This window comes from Gorilla gorilla, chromosome 7 (assembly GCF_029281585.2).
Source record: "Gorilla gorilla gorilla isolate KB3781 chromosome 7, NHGRI_mGorGor1-v2.1_pri, whole genome shotgun sequence".
NCBI classification, from domain to species: domain Eukaryota; kingdom Metazoa; phylum Chordata; class Mammalia; order Primates; family Hominidae; genus Gorilla; species Gorilla gorilla.
Genome location: NC_073231.2, coordinates 150,014,447 through 150,037,605, shown reverse-complemented (window position 1 = coordinate 150,037,605; position 23,159 = coordinate 150,014,447). Strand labels below are relative to the sequence as shown.

Sequence of the window (23,159 nt, the reverse complement as noted above, 5' to 3'; positions counted from 1 at the left end):
CCCAGCCCCATAGCGTCCTTCTGCCCTGGGTGGCGGTGACAGGGCTCCAGGGAACAGGGCTGGCACTGGCTGTGAAAGTCAGCGGCTCCTGGCGGCCGCTCCACAGAGTCTCCCTTTGATGATGCCGGTGAGCCTGGGCCTCTTCTCACCTCTTCTGGACTCGTGCTCTGCAGCCGGCGGTGCTCGGCCAGCTCACCTGACGCCTGCCCCGCACCCCCTTCTCTCTGCCAGCTCAGGGCTGCCCTCCGGGTTGTCCCCAGACCCCTGTCCAGCTGGTGCACTCTCTTCAGTGTCTGCAACCGGCTGCCACACCCACCCCCTTAGTCTTTAATGGAAATGGTTACAGTTTTGTTTCTAGACTGTATTTGGTTCTCTTTTCACACTGGCTCTGTCCTCGTAGGACCCTGTCCTTTCTCCCTTTCGCCTCTTTACCTTGCTATTTTTATCCTGTATCTCATCAATCCAAATTATGTGACTTTCTGCTCTAATGCTCCTTTTTTTGTGTGCTGACGTGTGTGCTTTGTGGCTGTAACTGATACTGCTGGTCCTGGGTCCGTGGAGAGCTGCTGGCCCCACACCAGAGCCGAGACCCTGTGCTCCAGGGAAGCGCTGCTTCCCACAGCCACACCCCCCGGCCAGAGCCACTGCCATGCAGCCTGACTGGGACGCAAACATTCAGTAGGACACTGGTCACCCCACCCAGGACACTTCAGCCCGGCCCATTTACATGGCTAATGTCTCAGCTTAAGGGCTTCCCAGTCCAACACAAAGAACAACTTTGAACCCTACAACTACATCAGGACAGACCATGGTTACAAATTCTCAGGAGAGAGGATTTAAAAGAAATTCTAAAAGAAAACAGACTACCTCCCAGGGCGCACAGTGGAAGATTCCTCATCAGTCACTTTTTGCTGAGGAGGGGCCTTGAAGGGTCTGGTACAGGTGGGCTCTGACCCAGTGCAAAGAAAGGCCTTGTCTGGCCAGGCGCGGTGGTCCATGCCTGTAATCCCAGCACTTTGGGAGGCCGAGGCGGGCGGATCACGAGGTCAGGAGATCGAGACCATCTTGGCTAACATGGTGAAACCCCGTCTCCACTAAAAATACAAAAAATTAGCCAGGCGTGGTAGTGGGCGCCTGTAGTCCCAGCTACTCGGAGAGGCTGAGGCAGGCGAATGGCGTGAACCCGGGAGGCAGAGCTTGCAGTGAGCCGAGATCGCGCCACTGCACTCCAGCCTGGGCAACAGAGCGAGACTCCATCTCAAAAAAAAAAAAAAAAAAAAAAAGAAAAAGAAAGGCCTTGTCTCCCATGTGAAATCAAGGCAGGCAGGCAGGTGCCCAGGGGCCACTGGAGAGCTCTAACCTCTCACCTCCCCTCTTGGCCTCTGTGGGCCTAGGTTTCTCCTTCTGATTGATCAGAAGGATGCTGGTCAACTCATCAGCATTCCAGGTATTCGGTAGCGGGAAGGTTTTTCAGAATAACAGACCACCATAATGCCACAAGCAGAAGCCCACCCCTGTTGTGTTATTAGGATTTTTTTTTTTTTTTTTTTTTTTTTTTGAGACAGACTCTTGCTCTGTCACCCAGGCTGGAGTTCAGTAGCTTGATCTTGGTTCACTGCAGCCTCGACTTCCCAGGGTCAAGCAATCCTCCTGCCTCAGCCTTCCAAGGAGCTGGAATACAGGCATGTGCTACCATACCTGGCAAATTTTTAAAAATATTTTTTCTAACGACGGGGTCTCACCATGCTGCCCAGCCTGGTCTCGAATTCCTGGGCTCAAGTGATCCTCCCATTTTGGCCTCCCAAAGTACTGGGATTACAGGCGTAAGCTACCATGCCCAGCTAGTTTTGATTTGTTTGTTTTGAGACAGAGTCTCACTCTGTCACCCGGGCTGGAGTACAGTGGTGCAATCTTGGCTCACTGCAGCCTCCGCCTCCCAGGTTCAAGCAATCCTCCTGTCTCAGCCAGAGTATCAGGAATTACAGACATGCGCCACCACACCGGCTAATTTTTTTGTATTTTTAGTAGAGACGGGGTTTCGCCATGTTGGCCAGACTGGTCTTGAACTCCTGACCTCAAGTGATCCGCCCGCTTCGGCTTTCCAAAGTGCTGGGATTACAGGCATAAGCCACCGTGCCCGGCCACTGGGGCATGCCTTTGCGTCATCTCTTGACCTCCCATCTCTGTCCATTCTTTCTAGGGTGCCTCTGATTGGAATGCTGGCTTCAGGGTTCAGCCTGCTAGTTCATTCTTCTCTTTCTTACTTTCCATATTTTTGCCTTTTTCCTCTATTTTCTGGAAATTTCCACAACTTTCTCTTCCAATTTTTCTATTATTTTTCCCATTTCTATTATGGCATCTTTAATTCACAGAAGGTCAATTTTATTCTCTGAATGTGGCTTCTCCATGGTGACACCTCTTGTCCCGTGAATGCATGATGCCCACTTATTTTCCTGAGGATATTAATCAGAGATTTTCTTTCTCTGTTATTTTCTTCTCCCTGAACCATCTACATCTCCAATTAGTGTCTGTTTCTTTTGTTGCCACCTTTCCTACTGGAGGGGTTCCTCGGCCGGGAGGAATTACCGGATGCCTGCCCTGCTGGACGGCGTGGCCAGGCCAGCCGTGCCTCCACCACTGGGAGTCTTCTCTGAGGCTCCTCGCCTCCTGGCTGCAGTGCCCTGAGGGCACTCCTGTCCTTGGCACACTGCCTGTCCTGGCTGGACCTGCACCCTCCCGCAGTGGACGCAGGCCTGCCACCGCCCCCACCACTAGGCCTCACCCGGTTGATATGGCCTCCTCTGGCCCCAGGCTGCTCCAGCCAGCAGGACCACCATCCCCTCCAGATGCAAACAGGGAACGTTCCATTTGTGGTGGGGAGCACATGTCCCACACGAGGAGGTCCCATGGAATCTTCGCTGGCTGAACCCATGTGTTTGACACATGGAGGAAAATGCCAGCATGGTAGGGCCCAGAGGAGCCGCAGGTCCCCTATGAAGGGGAAGGTAAGCAAGAGGTGTCAGAACTGCAAGTCCGTTTCTGCTTAGAGCCTCAGCAGCTGCAAGGATCAGGCCACTTCCCAGAGGAGTGGCGGGAAGGGGCGATGTGCATGCAGCACAGAGACAGGCGCCCCAGCGGCCCCGTTCTGTCTCCGCCCTGCAGCCTGGATGGCACGTCCTGCGCCCCAGGCACCTTAGCTGTGTCCACACCCACACCCACTTCCACTCTCTGCTCCTTCACACCTGGCTCAGTATGCAGCTGCCCCCATCCTGTCACCAATCCCATTTTTAGCCAAAACTGAGTCACATGGGGTTACTATCCCTTCTACCCAAGGGGCCCTGCCCTCACCCACAGGTGAGAAAGAGCCTGTGAAGGAGTGCCCCAAAGATGAAGGCATTTATCAAAGAGCAGGGCCAGGAGAGACGGAGCGCAGGGGCTGAGAAGAGGGTAGCAGGAGCCCTGGGATCTGAACCCAAAGTCACCAGGAGCAGAGCAGGTGGGTCCAAATGCTCCAAACCAACCCTGCAGTCTACAGAGCCCAGCCCAGCCCTGTAACCACTCCCCCCATGCTTCGAAAACATGCCCTGCCCGGGCCCCACCAGGCCCCTCCCCCATCACCGGGCCCTCCCACACCCGCTGCCTGGGGAGGAGGCCTGGAACCTAACGGACCCCAGAGGGCTGGGTCTTTACAAGGGCTGGTCCCCTGGGCACAAGGGTCCTGTTCTCCTCCCGGCCAGCTACCAGGGCTGGCCGTCTTCCTGACATGGGACACTGGGAGCACAAGGCCATGGGCTGTGAGGGCACTAAGGGTAGCTCAGGATCTCCAATCTCCACACCCCCTTCTAACAGAAATGCCCTCCAATCCCACCAACCACTCCCCCACTGTCAGTGGCAGGGGAAACCAAGGTCCAGGCCCATGACATGCCCGCAGTCCCCTGCCAGGCACACAGAGGGCTGTGGGCACTGCTGCCAGGAACGGGGCTCCTGGCAGAGGGTGGGGGTGAATGAATGTGCCCCCATCCCCTGGGTCCTGGGATGCCCAGAGAGCGGACACTTTTCTAGCCTGGAGTGGGGAGGAAAACAAAAAGTCATGGCTTCGAGGAAGTCTCTTCCTACCCCGAAGGCACGTCCAGGCCTCAGTGGACCCACAGTGTAAGGTGGGGGGCTCTCCAGGAGTAGAGAGAAACAAGAGACAGAGGCTGTGTCAGCCCCACATGGGCCCCCCAACCAGCCAGCAGCCTCAGCCAGGGGGCCCCTCCCTCCAACAGCCCCCCTTCCTGCAGCCTAAAGTGCCCACCTGTCCCCCCTAAAACAGGCATGCCCGGGAACACCGGGGCACTTGAGACAGAAGGTGACGAGGCCGCCTCTTACCGGAGCAGAACGCCACGCGCACCGTGTCCTGCTTGGCCACGCCCAGCACAGGCAGCAGGGAGCTCAGGACGGATGGCAGGAAGGGGACTACGCCGAACGCTGTGAGAGAGGACACCGTCAAAGGCCTCCGCCAAGGCTTCCAGCGCCCCGTGCTCCTCCTGGGGCAGGCCGCGCGTCACCTACCGTTGGCCACCGAGAGGCTGGCGAGGGTGTGCAGCACGGCGCAGTGTGGCAGGGTCCCAGGGTGCAGCCTGCGCAGCAGCTCCTCCATCACCTTGCTGATGAACTGTCTTCCCACGGCCACCAGGACGCCACTCGCCGCCTGCTGCCAGTCCCAGACCAGGTCCTGAACCCAAAACACCGGCAGGTAGACCAAAAGGCAAGACCAAGACATTCTGCCCTCAGTCGCTGCCAGCCTTGGACAAGCGCACGCTGTTTTCAGCGTCCCCAGAAAGTGCAGCCTCCCCTGCTGAGGGGCTGCTGAGGAGACCCCACACGCAGGAGCAGCAGAGCCCTGGTGAGAGGTGAGGGGCTGCTGAGGAGACCCCACACACGCAGGAGCAGCACAGCCCTGGTGAGAGGGGGACTGCACTCAGTGCCCCGAGAGTTAGGCCCACCAGAGCCCTGCACCAACCCCAATGCTGGGCACAGCCTTTGGCCCCAGCTGCACGCACACCACGGTCCTGCGCGTGCTGAGTTCTGGCAACTTGCTCTCTGCTTCAGTTGCTGCCTCTGAAAATCACAGGGGACCATCCCCCACCCCTGCAGGGTGGTGCATGAGACCGAAGGGCATCTGCCAGCCCAAGGCAGCCAAACACACCCTATACTCTCAAGGCTGCTGGGTAGAAAGGCCAAGAAGCAGCTTCCCTTCCCAAGCTAGGCCTGAGTCTGTGAGGCCAGAGGGCCTGCTGAATACCTTCGTCTTGGTCATCTCGCTGGAGGCCAGGAGGATGATGGTGCTGGCTGTGTCCTTGTCCAGCTCACTGGCGCGACTGCTCAGGACCCTCTCCATGGCCCTCAGGACCGCTGCTCGGTATGGGTGCGCCAGCTGCGGAGACACCGTCCAGGTCGGTCCCAGGTGAGCCCCACACCCAGACACTCTGAGTGCCTGTCACTGTCTCTACAAGATGAAACCGCACAAATCTCTCTGCCTCAAGTGCAGGAGGGGAGGGGTACACCTGATCACTCCTCACGCCCTAAAAGCCGACCTGCAAGCCTCACACTCACGGCCCATCTCCAGAAGGGTGGAGCGTTATCCTGCGCCAGACAACCAACATGCAGAGGGTGAGGCGGGGGGCTTCTCTCTTCCAGGGGTAGTCAGTAGGGTCTCCCAGTCACATGACACTCCCAGGACCCTTCCACCTCCTTGCCCTGCCCTCCCCTGTCAGAGGAGGAGCACCCTCCTGTCCCCAGCTCAGTGGTCATGGCCTCAGTCTCTGCCGCTAGGCTAGTGCTTGTATCCAACGGCCCCTCCCCAAGGCTGCTAAGGAAAAACACCACCCACCACACCACCTTCTGCCACGCCCCCAAGCCACCTCCACCTCCCAGGTTAACCCTCCGCAGAGTCCAACCACCTGCCTTCATCCTCCCCCTAAGCAGCTCTCCTGTCGACCACCACCTCCACTGTAAATCCAAAGAGCACACACTGTCCTTGCCTCAACTGGGGACACACCAAGGACTGGGACTGAAAGCTGGGACCCGCGGGGGCAAACAGCAGAGTAGGCTACTGCCCAACCCAGGAAAGGAACCTGGGGCACCCGGCCACCCTGTGTTGACAGCCCCTCCCCAATGATGCACCCACCATGGCCCCTCCCTCCACCACCCTGAGAGCAGCCTGCACCAGGCAACATGGCCGGCACAGGGCGGCCCAGAGGCCCACAGGCTCTGTCGTCCATTCTCACATGGCTATAAAGAGGTGACCTGCAAAAACCCGAACAGGCACGGTGGCTCACGCCTGTAATCTCAACACTTAGGGAGGCCGAGGCGGGCGGATCACCTGTCAGGGGTTCAAGACCAGCCTGGCCAACATGGTGAAACCCTGTCTCTACTAAAAAAAAAAAAAAGTACAGGCCGGGCATGGTGGCTCACGCCTGTAATCCCAACACTTAGGGAGGCTGAGGCGGGAGGATCACCTGATGTCAGGGGTTCGAGACCAGCCTGGCCAATATGGTGAAACCCCGTCTCTACTAAAAATACAAAAATTAGCCATGTGTGGTGGCGCACACCTGTAGTCCCAGCTACTCGGGAGGCTGAGGCAGAAGAATCGCTTGAACCTGGGAGGCAGAGGTTGCAGTGAGCCGAGATCGCACCACTGCACTCCAGCCTGGGCCACGGAGCAAGACTCTGTCTCAAAAAAAAAAAAAAAAAATACAAAAATTACCCAGTCATGGTGGCTGGCACCTGTAATCCCAGCTACTTGGGAGGCTAAGGCAGGAGAAAAGCTTGAACCCGGGAGGTGGAGGTTGCAGTGAGCCGAGATCACACCACTCCAGCCTGGGCGACAGAGCAAGACTGTCTCAAAGAAGAAAAAAAAAAAGAAGAAGAAATACCTGAGACTGGGTAACTTACAAAGAAAAAAGGTCTAATTAGCTCAAAGTTGCAGGCTGTACAGGAAGCATGGCTGGGGAGGCCTCAGGAAAACACAATCGTGGTGGAAAATGAAGCAGAAGCAGGCACATCTCACATAGCCTGAGCAGGAGGAAGACAGAGGAGGAGAAGGAGCCACATGCTTTCAAACAACCAGATCTCCTGAGAACTCTATCATGAGAACAGCACCAAAGGGGGAAGTCGCCCCCAGGATCCAGTCACCTCCCACCAGGCCCCACCTCCAGCACTGGGGATTACATTTCAACATGAGATTTGGGTGGGGACACAGATTCAAAACAGATCAGACACTGATGGTCACAGGGTCTGCACTCCCCTCATCCACTCTGACAGCTATGGCCGCCACGGCAGGTGGAGGTGGGCCCACACAGGAGAAGTGCTACCGGCTCAGTGAAGACAGCCACGCAGGACATTTGAAGGAAAGCGTGACAAGGTCGTTTGGAGGAGAAACAATAGTAGGAAGGCTTGGGAGCTTCGTGAAAGTCTTGGTTTTGTTCAGAAACTATTTGAAGTTGACACCCAGCCACTTGACACGCACTTGGCCCTGGCATGCAGCAGTGCCAGTGACGGGGCAGCACCAGGCAGCTCCCAGGCCCACATACACGTGCCGCACATGGCTGTGGCATACATGTTCAGAATCACGCAACTATCTCAAACGCTGAGAGTCCCAGCATCAGTAGCAGCAGACAGGCTTGCTCACTGCCACTCTGCGAAACCAGTTACAAACTATCATGGTTTAGCCCCAGGCCCACGAGTGGGAGTGATTTTTGTTCTTGAAAATAGCCAATGTAGGTCACAAGCCTCAGCACGGAACACTAAGTTCACCTGGAACCTGCCAATTCTCCAGGGGAAGAGCTTCAGCTGGGGTTGATTTTCACTGTTAGATTTCCCATCCTTGAGTGTTGGTGCCGCAGTGAGGCAAGAGTGAGGCAGGTGGGGAATCAGTCTCACTGTACCAGCCACCTCCACCCACCGGCTACACATGACTCCCTTTCCTTTAAGGCTTCTGCAGGCAGACTGTATTTAAATTCTGTATTAGAGAATCATTTCTTTTTTTTTTTTTTTTGAGACAGTCTCTCACTCTGTCGCCCAGGCTGGAGTGCAGTGGCACAATCTCAGCTCACTGCAACCTCCGCCTTCCGAGTTCAAGTGATTCTCCTGCCTCAGCCTCCCGAGTAGCTGGGACTACAGGTATGCACCACCATGCCTGGCTAATTTTTGTATTTTTAGTAGAGACAGGGTTTCACTATGTTGGCCAGGCTCCTGACCTCGTGATCCGCTTGCCTCAGCCTCCCAAAGTGCTGAGATTATAGGCATGAGCCATCACACTGGGCCAAATTTCTTTTTTTTTTTTTTCTGAGTCAGGGTCTCACTCCATCACCCAGGCTAGAGTGCAGTTGTGCAATCATAACTCACTGCACCTTGAACTTGCAGGCTCAAGAGACCCTCCTGCCACAACCTCTCAAGTAGCTGGGACTACAGGCACACACCACCACACTCAGCTAATTTTTTTTTTTTTTTTTTTTTGAGATGCAGTCTCGCTCTGTCACCCAGGCTGGAGTGCTGTGGCACAATCTCAGCTCACTGCAACCTCTGCATCCCAGGTTCAAGTGATGATCATGCCTCAGCCTCCCGAGTACCTGGGACTACAGGTATGCACCACCACTCCTGGCTAATTTTTTTTTTGTAATTTCAGTAGAAATGAGGTTTCGCCACATTGGCCAGGCAGGCTGGTCTTGAACTTCTGGCCTCAAGTTATCCACCCGCCTCTGCCTCCCAAAGTTTTGGGATTACAGGCATGAGCCACTACACCCAGCCCTCGATAATTATTTTTATTTATTTATTTTTTTGAGACAGAGTCTCGCCCTGCCACCCAGGTTGGAGTGCAGTGTTATGATCTTGGCTCACTGCAACCTCCGCCTCCCAGGTTCAAGCAATTCTTCTGCCTCAGTCTCCTGAGTAGCTGGAACTACAGGCGCATGCCACCACGCCTGGATAATTTTTGTATTTTTAGTAGAGACAGGGTTTCACCATGTTGGCCAGGATGGTCTCAAACTCCTGACCTCGTGATCTGCCCACCTCAGCCTCCCAAAGTGCTGGGATTACAGGTGCGAGCCACCGCACCCGGCATATTTTATTTTTTTAGAGATGGGGTCTGTGTTGCCCAGGCTGGTCTCAAACCCCTGGCCTCAAGCGAACCTCTTGTCTCAGGCTCCCAAAGTGTTGGGATTACAGGCGTGTGCCCTGGCACCCAGCCTATTGTTTCTGACTTTCATAATCTAGACACTCTTCCCAGGTAGGAGACAATGTAGTCCTTGAGAAGCCCATCCCCACCTGGGACATCGCAGAGCTGAGGCTCTAAGTGGGTGGATTAACTGCCGGGGCAGCACGGCTGGTATAGTGCAGGAACTGGGGGGGAAAGAATTGAAAATCAGTGTAAATTGGTCTGGTTCTATCTAGTCAGAGCATGGCTGAGCTGGGAGCAGCAGCTTGGGTGCAGCAAGTGGGCATTTATACCCATCCGACCAGACCTGTTGCTGGGAGGGGCAGCTCAGGTGTAGCAGGGCATTTATACCCATCCGACCGGACCCGCTGCTGGGAGGGGCAGCTTGGGTGCAGCAGGGCATTTATACCCATCCGACTGGACCCGCTGCTGGGAGGGGCAGCTTGGGTGCAGCAGGGCATTTATACCCATCCGACCGGACCCGCTGCTGGGAGGGGCAGCTTGGGTGCAGCAGGGCATTTATACTCATCCAACTGGACCCACTGCTGGGAGGGGCAGCTCAGGTGCAGCAGGGCATTTATACCCACTCGACCAGATCTGCTGCTGGGAGCTCAGGTGCAGCAGGGCATTAATACCCACCCGACCAGACCCACAGCTGCCATCTCCTCTGGTTCTTGGTCTTGGAAACACATCTCAAGTTGCATTATGCTTCCATCTTTAGCTACTAATTCTCTCCATGTATATGAGGAAGTTTGAGGGAAATCTTTGCTTTTTTCTGGAGGAAAACAATAGGGAGAAGTGAGTCCTGGGACTGAGTTTTCCAGATTCCACTCACAACTGTGGCATCTCCATCTGTCACTCTGTGTCCTGGTGATTGAGTGCTCAGTGCAGGGTGACAGGCTGACTCAGCAAGTCTGCAATGGGTTATGCAACTGGAAAACATAGGAACCCATGAAAAAGGCATAGGAATCTACATTTTACAAAAAACGGATAGGGGCCAGCCACAGTGGCTCACACCTGTAACCCCAGCACTTTGGGAGGCCAAGGTGGGAGGATCACTTGAGCCTAGGAGTTCAAGACCAGCCTGGGTAACATAGTAAGGCCCTGTTTCTACAAAAAATAAAAACAATTAGCCAGGTGTGGTGGTGCGCCTGTGATCCCAGCTACTTCGGAGGCTGAAGCAGGAGGATCACTTGTGTACGGGAGATCAAGGCTGCAGTAAGCCAAAATTGTACCACTGCACTCCAGCCTAGGCAACAGAGGGAGTCCATCCCTGAATTTAAAAAAAAAAAAAAAAAAAAAGGTTATGTATTACTTGTGTTCCAGGGTTGGTTTGAATTGTTTGATTTTATGGTATAAGTACCATACTTTTGGCCGGGCATGGTGGTTCATGCCTGTAATCCCCATGATAGTGACAGGAGGCAGCCAAATGCCAAGGCAGAGAGGGGTGGGTCCCCTGAGAAACCCCACCTCCAAGCCAAAAACAGTTTAAAGCCTGAAAGCCAAGCTACAAGTAAAATCCTGGGACCAGATTGAGAGCCTGTCTTCCTGTCTGCTGTGCTTTCCTCTGATTGATCCCCACCCTTCACCTATTTTACATATACCTACCCTTTTCTAATTGGCTTTCTATACCATCACACCCACCTTTGAGTGGTGTCTTCACTTTAACCTCTTTTGCAGACTTACAAACCAATCAGCATATACTCCTCATTCTGTGCCTATAAAGACCCCAGACTCAGTTGGCAGAGGGGAGGTGGCCTAACTTGGGCGAAGAGACAGCCTGACTTTGGGGAACATGACCTGTCCTTCCCGTCCCCTCTCCAGCTCCCCTCTCCACTAAGAGCCATTTTCATCGCTCAATAAAATTCTTCTCTGCCCTCCTCACCCTTCAATGTCCACTGTATCCTCATTCTTCTTGGGTGTGGTGTAAGAGCTCAGGAACTGCCAAACAGGGTTACAAGCTATAATGTAGGCAAGCTGAGGCACGCCAGCATGGCTGGGCAAGGCCCAGGCGGGGCATCGCTAGGGCTTGCAAAGGGACCAAGAAGAAGAATCCTATGGCTGGGCGCAGTGGCTCAGGCCTGTCATCCCAGCACTTTGGGAGGCCGAGGCGGGTGGATCATCAGGTCAGGAGTTTGAGACCAGCCTGACCAACATGGTGAAACCCCACCTGTACTAAAAATACAAAAAAATGAGACAGGTGTGGTGGCGTGCACTCGTAATCCCAGCTACTCAGGAGGCTGAGGCAGGAGAACTGCTTGAACCCAGGAGGCAGAGGTTGCAGTGAGCCGGTTTGCGCCATTGTACTCCAGCCCAGCCTGGGCAAGAGTGAGACTCTGTCTCAAAAAAAAAAAAAAATAAAATAAATAAATAAATAAAAAAGAAGAATCCTACATCACCAGCACTTTGGGAAGCCAAGGCAGCTGGATTGCTTGAGGTCAGGAGTTCATGACCAACCTGGCCAATATGGCAAAACCCAATCTCTACTAAAACTACAAAAAAAAATTAGCCAGGAGTGGTGGCACGTGCCTGTAGTCCCAGCTACTTGTGAGGCTGAGGCACAAGAACTGCTTGACCCAGGAGGCAGAGGTTGCAGTGAGCTGAGATCACACCACTGCACTCAAGCCTGGGCAACAGAGCGAGACTCTGCCTCAGGAAAAAAAAAAAAAAAAAAAAAAAGTACCATACCTTTTACAGCCCTGCCTCCATTCACAGTTGGAAAAGGCCCACTTAGGAAAGTTCTTCAAGGAAAGCAAACACATAATAAGCCCCTTTAAATAAAAATACTATTGACAAAAAAGCTAAACTCTAAAATATCTAACAAGGTTTATTCTGTGCCACTATGACTGACCACGGCCCAGGGAACATCTGAGAAAGTACGCCCAAGATGGTCATGTTAGTTTGGTTTTATACATTTTAGGGGACAGAATTACAGGCAAAGACATAAATCAATACATGGAAGGTGTACACTAGGTCAGCCTAGAAATGTGGGACATCTCAGGGAGTGCTTATAGGGCATAGGTGGATTCAGAGATCTTCTGATTGGCAACTGGTTAAAAGAGTTAAACTGGCCAGGCATGTTGGCTCGCGCCTGTAATCCCAGCACCTTGGGAGGCCAAGGTGGGCAGATCACAAGGTCAGGAGTTCGAGACCAGCCTGACCAACACGGTGAAACCTGGTCTCTACTAAAAATACAAAAATTAACTGGTGTGGTGGCACGCGTCTGTAATCCCAGCTACTCAGGAGGCTGAGGCAGGAGAATTGCTTGAGCCCAGGAGGCGGAGGTTGCAGTGAGCCGAGATCGCGCCATTGCCCTCCAGCTTGGGCGACAGAGCAAGACTCCCTCTTGGGGAAAAAAAAAAAAGAGTTAAATGTTGCCTAAGGACTTGAAGTCAGCAGAAAGAAACGCCTGAATTAAAGGGGCTTGTGAAAGCCAAGGTTCTTGTTACGTAGATGAAGCCTCCAGATAGCAGCCTTCAGAGATGATAGATAGTAAATGTCTCTTTTCAGGCCTTAAAGGTGTCAGACTCTTAGTTAAATCTCTTCTGGATCAGAAAAAGACCTGGAAACGGAAGGAGATTCTCCACAGATGCAGTTTTCCTCCACAAAATATGGTTTTGCAGGGCCATTTCAAAATATGTCAAGAATAGATTTTGGGGTAAAATACTTTTATTTCCTTCAGGGCCCACTATCTATCACGTGATGCTATGCCAGAGTCCAGTCTGGAATTTTATTGCTACAAGGAGTCTGTTTTGTCAGACTTACGATCTCTGTTTTAACCTAATGTTCGCTGGTTGTCCGAACTCCAAAAGGGAGCAGGTATAACGAGGTGTGTCCCCAACCTCCCTTTCTGTCTGTCATAGCCTGGAATGTAGTTTTCCACGTTGCTCCCGGGTCTCCTTGGACAAGAGGATGTTAGAGTAAGCCGCTAGGCAGACATGAACAGGGCAGAGAGGCCCCCAGCTAGGAATGTCAGGCGGTCATCAGGTGATGGTCAGGAGGTTGTTTAGGCGTCTCTCTAAAATAATAATTGGTCACTGCCAGCACCAGGGAAAGACAGTCTCACAACAGATGGAAAACACCTAAAGCTTCTGCATGGCGGAATAAGGAAAAGAAAGAAAACACCTAAGGCTGGTGACAGCAGCTTCCTTAGAGGATCTCAGGAGTTGGGTGAATGGGCTCCAGCAAGCACACGGAGGTGAAATGGTGGTGTTCAACCGGTATATGGCCTTCCTCTAGAAACACTTGGCTGGTAAGGGAAGAATGCCTCAAGTGAGCATGCGCGCAACTGAGCACAAACCCTCAAAAGGAGCTTCCGGTAGCGGAACCCACGCAGGTGCTTGGAGGTGGTTCCCAGAAGGGCCCGGGAGCTCCGCGCCCCTCCCCATTCCTGCCCAAGCGTCTCCTCCACCTGCTGTGCACCCGCACCCTTCGTCACAGCCTGTGTCATAAATGGGTAAACACAGGCCACTCTGTCCCTGCATTCTGTGAGCCACTGCTGCAATTCATCAAGCCTGAGGAGGGGGTCGTGAAAACCCTGATTCATGGCAGGTCGGTCAGAAGCACAGGCCACACCTGGCGCTTGCGACTGGCATCAGAAGCAGGGCTGTTGTGTGGGACTGAGCCCTCCACCTGCCGGATCTGAGGCGACCTCCAGGTGGATGGTGTTGGAATTGAATTGAGGACACCCAGCTGGTGTCCACTGCACAACTGACTGCTGTTTACTGGTGGAGAGAAATCCCCCACATTTGGTCACAGAAGTCTTCTGTGTTGATTGTTGTGTGGTGTAAGAGCAGAGAAAACAATGTGAGTTTGAGTTTTTCCACTCACAGAACTTGAAAATCCAGTTTACTATTCTTGCTTCTCTTCCCCAAATCCCGTCCCTCCCCATGGCCTGACGGCCCCTGAGGAGTCTGTCTGTCCTGTGCAGGACCCTGGCTGACGTGTACAAGACTGGATGTGTCTAAAACCGTGAGGCCCAGCACCCCTCAGTGGCACAGGTGGCATGCTGCAAAGTCATGGGCCTCTGGGTTCATAAAAACAGAACCACAAATATGGATGCCAGACAGGAGCTGAAACCTGTAAAGCTCCAGGAGTACCCCAGGACACTGTGCTGACATCTGAGGCCTGGAGGGGGATGTGGCATTGCTTTTCCCTATTGTTCCACGTCTTTCTGGAGAGACTCAGTGGGCTTTGAACCATGCCTGCTATCTAGGCAAGACGCAATCAAGTGAAGTGCAGATGCAGTGAGATCCACAAACAAATGGCAGAAACTGGAGGCAGTGACCCAAACCTCCTGGAGGTGGTCTGCAGGAGGAGACGACAGAAGAGGACTAGGGCAGGGGAGGTCCCTGGGAAGGGTCACAGCCCGCAGGGTCAGTGCTTCCAGCTCAGCATGTGTATAATATGTAAATATGCAACTGTGAAGGCAGACTTTTTAAAAATTCAGTTAAAAAAATCTAAAGGTTAGAAAAGGGGTAAAATCAGAAACAAAGTAGGGCAAGCATGGAGTGGCTGGGGCTCAGAGGAGGACACCTCAGAACGGAGGCTCAGGAGCAAAGTCCCTCTCATATCTGCTCTGCCCTCCTCTCTCTCCTCCTCATTCTCCCCCAAGGCAGCCATAAAACCTGTAAATATTGGCCAGGTAGTGGCTCACGCCTGTAATCCCAGCACTCTGGGAGGCCAAGGCTGGCAGATCACTTGAGGTCAGGAGTTCGAGACCAACATGGGCAACATGGTGAAACCCCATCTCTACTAAAACACAAAAATTAGCCGGGCATGGTGGCAGGCACCTGTAATCCCAGCTACTTGGGAGGCTGAGGCAGGAGAATTGCTTGAACCCAGGAGGTGGAGGTTGCAGTGAGCCGAGATCGCGCCACTGCACTCCAGCCTGGGCGACAGAGCCAAATTCCATCTCAAAAAACATATATAAATAAATAATAAAAATAAAAATACAAAATTAGCCGTGCGTGGTGGTGCACACCTGTAGTCCCAGCTACTCAGGAGGCTGAGACAGGAGAATCGCTTGAACCCGGGAGGTGGAGGTTGCAGTGAGCTGAGATGGTCCACTGCACTCCAGCCTGGGCAATAGAGTGAGACTCCATCTCAAAAAAAAAAAAAAAAAAAAAATGAATAAATAAATTTATTAAAAATAAAAATAAAAATAAACAGCTAAGACAGCTGACAGAGGAAGAAAGGAGAGACCCTGCCCCAGGAAGTGCCGCCAGGCCACGGCAGTGGGCAGGTATTTTCATGGAACTGGGTCATCTTCCCCAGGAGATAGTAGCTGATAAGAAATACACTGTATAGAGGTCCCTTTTTACATACCAAAATGTTAAATAAAACAAAAAGAATAATGGCCTTTTGATACTGCAAAAGCCTCTTCCCCTTCCCAGAACAGCCCAAACCACACACACAGAGAAAAACTAGAAAGTGTGCCTAACAGTTTCAAACCATGCAGTGCTAGCGCTGTCAGCGGTGACAGAGAACCACTGCACCAAGATCAGGCAAGGCCGAAATCCCGGGAGGCGAGAGCCAGCCGGGCCACATCTGTCCTAGGGTTCGGATCACTGATTTGGCATCCCTGTGGGGCTGAAGAGTTCCCAAGAGGCTCTTGTAGCTCTCCTGAGTGAGAGGACAGGACATTCCAGCACAGCAATGCAAGGCCCTGGCCCCTCCTGGGCAGCCCCTCCCTGAGGGTGCAGGAAGACCAGCAGCGCCGGGCCCTTGGGGACTCTCTGAGCACTTATCAGTGTTTCTGGCCCCTTGGGTTGATGAGATTCTCTCAGAAACAACCTTCTGTCCCTCAGGCAGGGACCATGGTCTGTCCCTCAGGCACTAGGCACACAGCCCGGCCATTAGGCCTCCACTTAGTGAGTAAAAGGGGCAGCAAAGAGCCTCAACCAGGAGGGTTGAACAGTGCCGTGGTAGGGAGATGCGGCCATACCCCACACATGATGAGACAAGGCAGGTTACCCATCCTGACATAGGCACATGTGGGGGGGTTAGACATGTGGCCACCCCTGCGTAACACCCAACCCACGGCTCCTGGCTGGACTGTCTCTTCCCAAACCAAGTAAGCCCCAACTGACCATGGCCCTGACAACATCATCCCCACCAAGGAGCACACATACCTTGTCATGCTGCCGCAGGTACTCCTCGCAGGCACGGAGCGTCTCCACCGGCCGCACCTCCCCGAGGGAGCACAGGGCACTGCAGACCTGCTCCTGCACCAGGGGGTCCTTATCGGTGATGGCATCCAGCAGGGTGGAGGCCAGCTCTGCAGTGACAAAGCCCGGTTAGCGTGCTCAGGCCCAAGCGCCCTCTCCTATCACACCTCAGCTGCCACTCCTGCAGTGGACACACCTGTAGCCTCTAAGGATCACAGACACAGAGCAGGAGAGGGCACAGCTGCTTTCTCTCTTGTATAACCTCCCTCCACCTGAGCTGCTGCAGGGGTCAGGTGCACTGCGGTGACAGGCTGTGGAGCTGTAGGGCTCACATTCCAGCCGCCCCTGAGGAGCTGCCTAGCCAGGACACACTATTTAGCGCATCAGGGTTGAGTGACACAGAGGACATAGCCTGCCTCCCACACAGGCAGGCATGAGGCTGTTCTGGTCCTGATCACATGGCCTGAGCTTCCTTGAAGACATTGGCTCACTCACCAGCCGGACCCTTCAGGAAGGCTCCCTGAGGGTCTATGCCCAGGCAGCCTGGGGTTCCCCATGGCCCCATTGCCCACACATAGCCCTTGACTGGGCAGAGGGTCCAAGACCCCAGCAGTGAGAAATACATGAAGGAATAAAGACATAGCCTCATCCTATGGCTCTCAGTCCCCATGGACCAGAGCTGAATCAAGAAAACCATTGAATAAATGTAGTGCTCTACAGGCAAGGCCAGGTGGTTCCCTGTACATGGGAAAGGGCAGGCCAAGCATCCCAGGGACTTGTGCCAACCAGCCACTCCACCCCGACAACCGGCCACTCCACCCCAACAACCGGCCACTCCACCCCGACAACCGGCCACTCCACCCTGACAACCGGCCACTCCACCCCAACAACCGGCCACTCCACCCCAACAACCGGTCACTCCACCCCGACAACCGGCCACTCCACCCCAACAACTGGCCACTCCACCCCAACAAGACCCTCCAGGCTGGTTCGTGGATGTCCCCTCCCTTTTGCTCCAGCAGCACCACACCCAGGCTGCCAATGAGGACATCCCAGGAGGCACCTGCTGGGGCAGAGGAACACACAGGCATCAGTGCGTGACTCAGTCTCCCTCTGGGAAGATATTCCTTCCTGAGCAGGAAGCTGGACTTTTAACAGCCCTCCATTTCCAAAGTCCAGTAGTTAGACAAACAGGCTGATCCAAATCAATGAGATCTGACCATACCTAAGGCCACATTCAGCCAGTAAAGCAAACCCGGCCTGTGCTGAACTGGGTCTGCATCTGCTTTTCCGGCTGTGGCCGTTCACGTGTGGAAGCGCCGGGTCTCACGTGCTCTGGGAGCCTGCCCTCTGAGGGCAGTGAGGCTAGTCCCCCCTCCCTCGACCCCACCTCCTCACTGCTTTGCAGTGCCCTGGCTGGGCGGCGCCCCAGCCCCACTTGTACTCACAGACGCTTCTCACCACCCCACCTCCACCCATCAACACCCCAGTGCCATTCCGGGCCTCTCGGTGTCCCTCAAGCTCAAGACATGGCACCCAACAGTGGCACTTATAGAGCCCTGAGGTGTGGCTCATCCCTTGGACAGAGCTCTAGGGAGCAGGGACAAGTGGGCAGAGCTTCACCCATCCTGGCCCCGCACACAGTCAGCCTTAAGGGAGCCACAGCCTCAGCTGGGGACGTGGGGGCAGCCAGAGCGGACCCCAGACCTGAACCAGGGCCTGCGTGCTCAGGTGCAGAGGCTCGGCCACCCAGGGAGCCTCCCGCTCCGAGCAGACCCCAGACCTGAACCGGGGCCTGCGTGCTCAGGTGCAGAGGCTCGGCCACCCAGGGAGCCTCCCGCTCCGAGCAGGCTGAACTGAGCCTCTGGGCAAATCCGTGCTCCCTACTACACCGGCAATGCTGCTACAACTTCCATGCCATGTCCCTCCAAAATCCACATGTTGGAACTTAACCCCCAATGTGATGCCATTAAGAATGGGGCCTTTGGGCTGCACCTTCATGGATGGGATCAGTGCCTTATAAAAATGCTTGATGGGGTTGGGCGCAGTGGCTCACGCCTGTAATCCTAGCACTTTGGGAGACCAAGGTGGGTGGATCCCCTGAGGTCAGGAGTTCAAGACCAGTCTGGCCAACATGGTGAAACCATATCTCTACTAAAAATATAAAAATTAGCCAGGTATGATGGCAGGTACCTATAGTCCCAGCTACTCAGGAGGCTGAGGCAGGAGAATTGCTTGAACCTCAGAGGCAGAGATTACATGAGGCAAGATCACGCCACTGCACTCCAGCCTGGGTAACAGACAGAGACTCCATCTCGAGGGGGAAAAAATAAATGCCTGATGGCCGGGCACAGTGGCTCCTGCTGATAATCCCAGCACTTTGGGAGGCCGATCACTTAAGTCCAGGAGTTTGAGACCAGCCTGGCCTGGCCAACATGGTGAAACCCCGTCTCTACAAAAAAAAAAAAAAAGAAAGAAAAAATACAAAAATTACTGCGTAGTGGCATGCACCTGTAGTCCCAGCTACTCAGGAGGCTGAGGTGGGAGGATTCCTTGAGGACAGGAGGCAGAGGTTGCAATGAGCTGAGAGAGCACCACCACACTCCAGCATAAGCGACACAACAAGACCCAGTCTCAAAAACACACACAAAAAAGATTGAGGCCCTGCATAGTGGCTCACGCTGTAGTCCCAGTGCTTTGTGAAGCCGAGGTAGGAGGATCATTTGAAGGCAAGCGTTCAAGACCACGCTGAGCAACATAGCGAGACCTTATCTCTACAAAAACTAATTTTAAAAAATAGGCTGGGTGTGGGCTGCGTGCGGTGGCTCGCGCCTGTAATCTCAGCACTTTAGGAGGCTGAGGTGGATGGATCACCTGAGGTCAGGAGTTTGAGACCAGCCTGGCAAACCTGGTGAAACCCCATCTCTACTAAAAATACAAAAATTAGTCGGACATGGTGGCGGGCACCTGTAATCCCAGCTGCTCCGGAGGCTGAGGCAGGGAGAATCGCTTGAATCCAGGAGGTGGAGGTTGCAGTGAGCTGAGACCCACTGCACTCCAACCTCTGCAACAGAGTGAGACTCCGTCTCAAAAAAAAAAAAAAAAAAAAAATTAGCTGGGTGTGATGGCACATGCCTGTAATCTCAGCTACTTGGGAGGCTGAGGTGGGAGGATGGCTTGAGCCCAGGAGGTCACTGCACTCTAGCCTGGACAACAGAGTGAGACCCTGCCTTAAAAAACAAACAAACAAACAAACAAAGGCTTGAAGGACATCCTAGTCCCTTCAGCCCCTCCAGTCATGAGATGACACAGCAAGAGACTCCATCTATGAGTCAGAAAACAGCCCTCACAGACATTGAATGTGCCGGTGCCTTTATCTGGGACTTCCCAACTGCCAGTACCGTGAGAAATACATTTCTATTATTCATTAATTACCCAATCTAAGATATTTTGTTACAGCAGCCTGAACAGCCTTTGAAAACTGCTAATTTTTTTTTCTGATGAAAACCTGGAGAGAGCATGTTCATTCAACAGTCACTCCAGGCCGGGTGCAGTGGCTCACGCCTATAATCCCAGCACTTTGGGAGGCTGAGGAGGGTGGATCACTTGAGCCCAGGAGTTCAAGAGCAGCCTGGGCAACATGACAAAATCTCATCTCTATGAAAAATACTTCTGGGCATAGTGGCGTGCACCTGTAGTCCCAGCTACTCGGGAGGCTGAGGTAGGAGGATCACCTGAGCTCAGGAGTTTGAGGCTGCAGTGAGCCATGATTGCACCACTGCACTCCACCCTGGGTGATAGTGGGAGATCCTGTCTATTTTTTTTTTTTTTGGGACCGAGTCTCACTCCATCACCCAGACTGGAGTGCAGTGGCACGATCTCAGCTCACTGCAACCTCCGCCTCCCGAGTTCAAGCGATTCTCCTGTCTCAGCCTCCCGAGTAGCTGGGACTACAGGCAACTGCCACCACACCTGGCTAATTTTTGTATTTTTTAGGAGAGATGGGGTTTCACCATGTTGGTCAGGCTGGTCTCAAACTCCTGACCTCAAGTGATCCACCTGCCTTGCCCTCCCAAAGTGCTGGGATTACAGGCGTGAGCCACTGTGCCCAGCCGACCCTGTCTTAAAAAAAAAAAAAAAGGTAAAACAAAACCTTCAAATCACATTCTGGATGCCATGTGCTTTTCTGGAGTCCCAAACTGAAGGCTTGTGTGGGAGAAGTCTACACCTGCCACATCACCCAACCTGCCCAGAACCCACTCAGGCTCCCGAGTATAGGGTGGAAACTCTAGGCACCATTGGAGCTGGTAAGAGCCTTGGCCTGCCCTGACCACCCAGAGGCAAGAGAGGCCTCACACCCGGCCACCCCCAATCCCCATGCACTCACTCTTCATGGAGGACTCAGTCATGTCTGTGGTTTCAGCTTCCTTCACCCAGTGTGAACATGGACAACTTCTTCTCCCATCTGGAATAACCAAAATCACAAGATTTAATTCATAAGCCTCTACGATATCTGAGTTTACAGGCAATTACCATTTCCATGTAAAATACACAATTTAAATGAATTTGTTCTGGGGGAAATATCTCTGTCACATTTTCTTTGAGCCACTCAGGGAGGGCAAAAGGCATCATGATCCTCAACAGTTTCCAGCTCTCCTCCATCCCTGAGCACCCATCAGTCCCTACCAGCACCTCACTGGCCTGCACAGGCTTGTCCACAGCTGGCCCACAGTGGCACCTCGTCACCATCAGCCCCAGCAGGAGTGGATGCACCTCCACCTACAGCATCCTCCTCCACACTGTGAGGAACTGAGCACAGGCACCACAGCTTTCACACATCACATGCCATGAGCCACTGCATGCAACAATGGTCCCTAAGAATCGAGTCCAGGAAGCGTCCAAGTTCCCTCTGCCTCTTCACCACGGACACACATTCAAGTCTTGTGTCACACTTTCTGAGGACCTACGTCATCAGACGGGCCACAGGCCCACCATGAGCATGGCAGCCAGCATCCTAACACTCACATTCTCTGTTCTCAGAGGCTCCCACCAGCCCCTTAATTCCCTTGATCACCTCCCATCCACCATTCCTTCCTAACATACTCCAGAGAAAAATGAAGGAGAGACACCATGACCCATCCCTGACGAGCCAGGACACCTCCCTGCGCTGTGCACACATGGGTTGGAGGCAAAGTAAGAAATCATAGAAATCTTGGCCAAGAGCGATGGCTCATGCCTGTAATCCAGCACTTTGGGAGGCCAAGGTGGGTGGATTGTTTGAGGTCAGGAGTTCGAGACCAGCCTGGCCAATATGATGAAACTCTGTCTGTACTAAAAACACAAAAATTAGCCGGTCGTGGTGGCAGGCACCTTTAGTCCCAGCTACTCAGGGAGCTGAGGCATGAGAATCGCTTGAACCTGGGAAGTGGAGGTTGTAGTGAGCCAAGGACACACCACTGCACTGCAGCCTGAGCGACAGAGTGAGACTCTGTCTCAGAGAAAAAAAAAAAACAAAAGAAAGAAAGAAAAAAGACATCATGGGCCGGGTGCAGTGGCTCATGCCTGTAATTCCAGCACTTTGGGAGGCTGAAGCAGGTGGACCACTTGAGGCCAGGAGTTTAAGACCAGCCTGGCCAACATGGTGACACACCACCTCTACTAAAAATACAAAAAAATTAGCCAGTCTGGTGGCTCACGCCTGTAATCCCAGCTACGCAGGAGGCTGAGGTAGGAGAATTGCTTGAACCTGGGAGGCGGAGGTTACAGTGAACTGAGATTGCACCACTGCACTATACTCCAGCCTGGGCAACAGAGCGAGCCCTGTCTCAAAAAAAAAGAAAAGAAAAACAGGGCTGGGCGCAGTGGCTCATATCTGTAATCCCAGCACTTTGGGATGCTGAGGCGGGCAGATCATCTGAGGTCAGGATTTCAAGACCAGCCTGGCTAACATGGTAAAATCCAGTCTGTACCAAAAAAATACAAAAATTAGCTGGGTGTGGTGGCGCGTGCCTGTAATCCCAGCTACACAGGAGGCTGAGGCAGAAGAATCGCTTGAACCCGGGAGGTGGAGGTCGCAGTGAGCTGAGATCGTGCCACTGCACTCCGCCTGGGCGACAGAGTGAGACTCTGTCTAAAAAAAAAAAAAAAAAGAAAAGAAAAACAAAAAAACATATTCCATAAAGATCCAAAGCTGTGGAAGAGTTAAGAGCTGAAGAGGGCAGTGGCTCCCAGGCAGGGCAGAAAACCCGTGAAAGCGCCCACAGCACACACTTCCCAGAGACAAGGGCACGCCTGACGTGGAGCATCACAGGCCAGAGTTCCCAGGCCTGAGCTGAGCTGGGAGGCGGAGAAGCTGGGCTGAGTGGCCGGGCTCTGGGACCAGAGGCTGTGCCCTGCGGGTAGCCAGCACTGCCCAGCTCCGTCCGGGCAGAACCAACGCCAGTCCACGACCGTGCAGCACCCCTTCCAGTGCAGCAGCCACGCTCGCCCAACTCAAACAGGAGCTAAAAAACAAATGGGCACACGGACTTGGACTTGCCTGCTCCCGGCCCAGGCAAGAATCACAGGACAACTAAAAAACTGGACGAGACACAAGAAACCACTGTTTCTCAGGACAATGGACATCAGAAAATGAAGGACTGTGCGGCCTGAGAGGTAGGAAATGAGGCGGAGCCCTAAGAGCCCAGCTCACTGCCTGGGGAGAGGACCCAGTCCTAGGGCCCAGCAAAACACCTAAGCTGATGAGACAGAACGGGGAGTGCTGGCCGATACCAAGGCGGCCGGAGTCTGCA

The 23,159-nt window shown here is 53.6% G+C and overlaps 1 protein-coding gene across 21 annotated transcripts in view; it reads right to left on the bottom strand.

Moving 5' to 3' along the window:
- The window catches only part of MROH1 (maestro heat like repeat family member 1), a 113,347-nt gene that overhangs the window by 72,724 nt on the left and 17,464 nt on the right, over positions 1-23,159 (bottom strand). For all 21 annotated transcript variants that reach the window (XR_010135066.1, XM_063709627.1, XM_063709618.1 and 18 more), the window contains 5 exons: positions 20,756-20,833; positions 16,333-16,478; positions 5,288-5,419; positions 4,555-4,717; positions 4,372-4,470 (listed from right to left, as the gene is read on the bottom strand). Coding sequence is in view for 20 of the 21 variants with exons in the window: in XM_063709627.1 (XP_063565697.1) it covers positions 4,372-4,470; positions 4,555-4,717; positions 5,288-5,419; positions 16,333-16,478; positions 20,756-20,777 (562 nt within the window). In the remaining variant the exon portion in view is untranslated. The remainder of the gene's footprint in view (positions 1-4,371; positions 4,471-4,554; positions 4,718-5,287; positions 5,420-16,332; positions 16,479-20,755; positions 20,834-23,159) is intronic.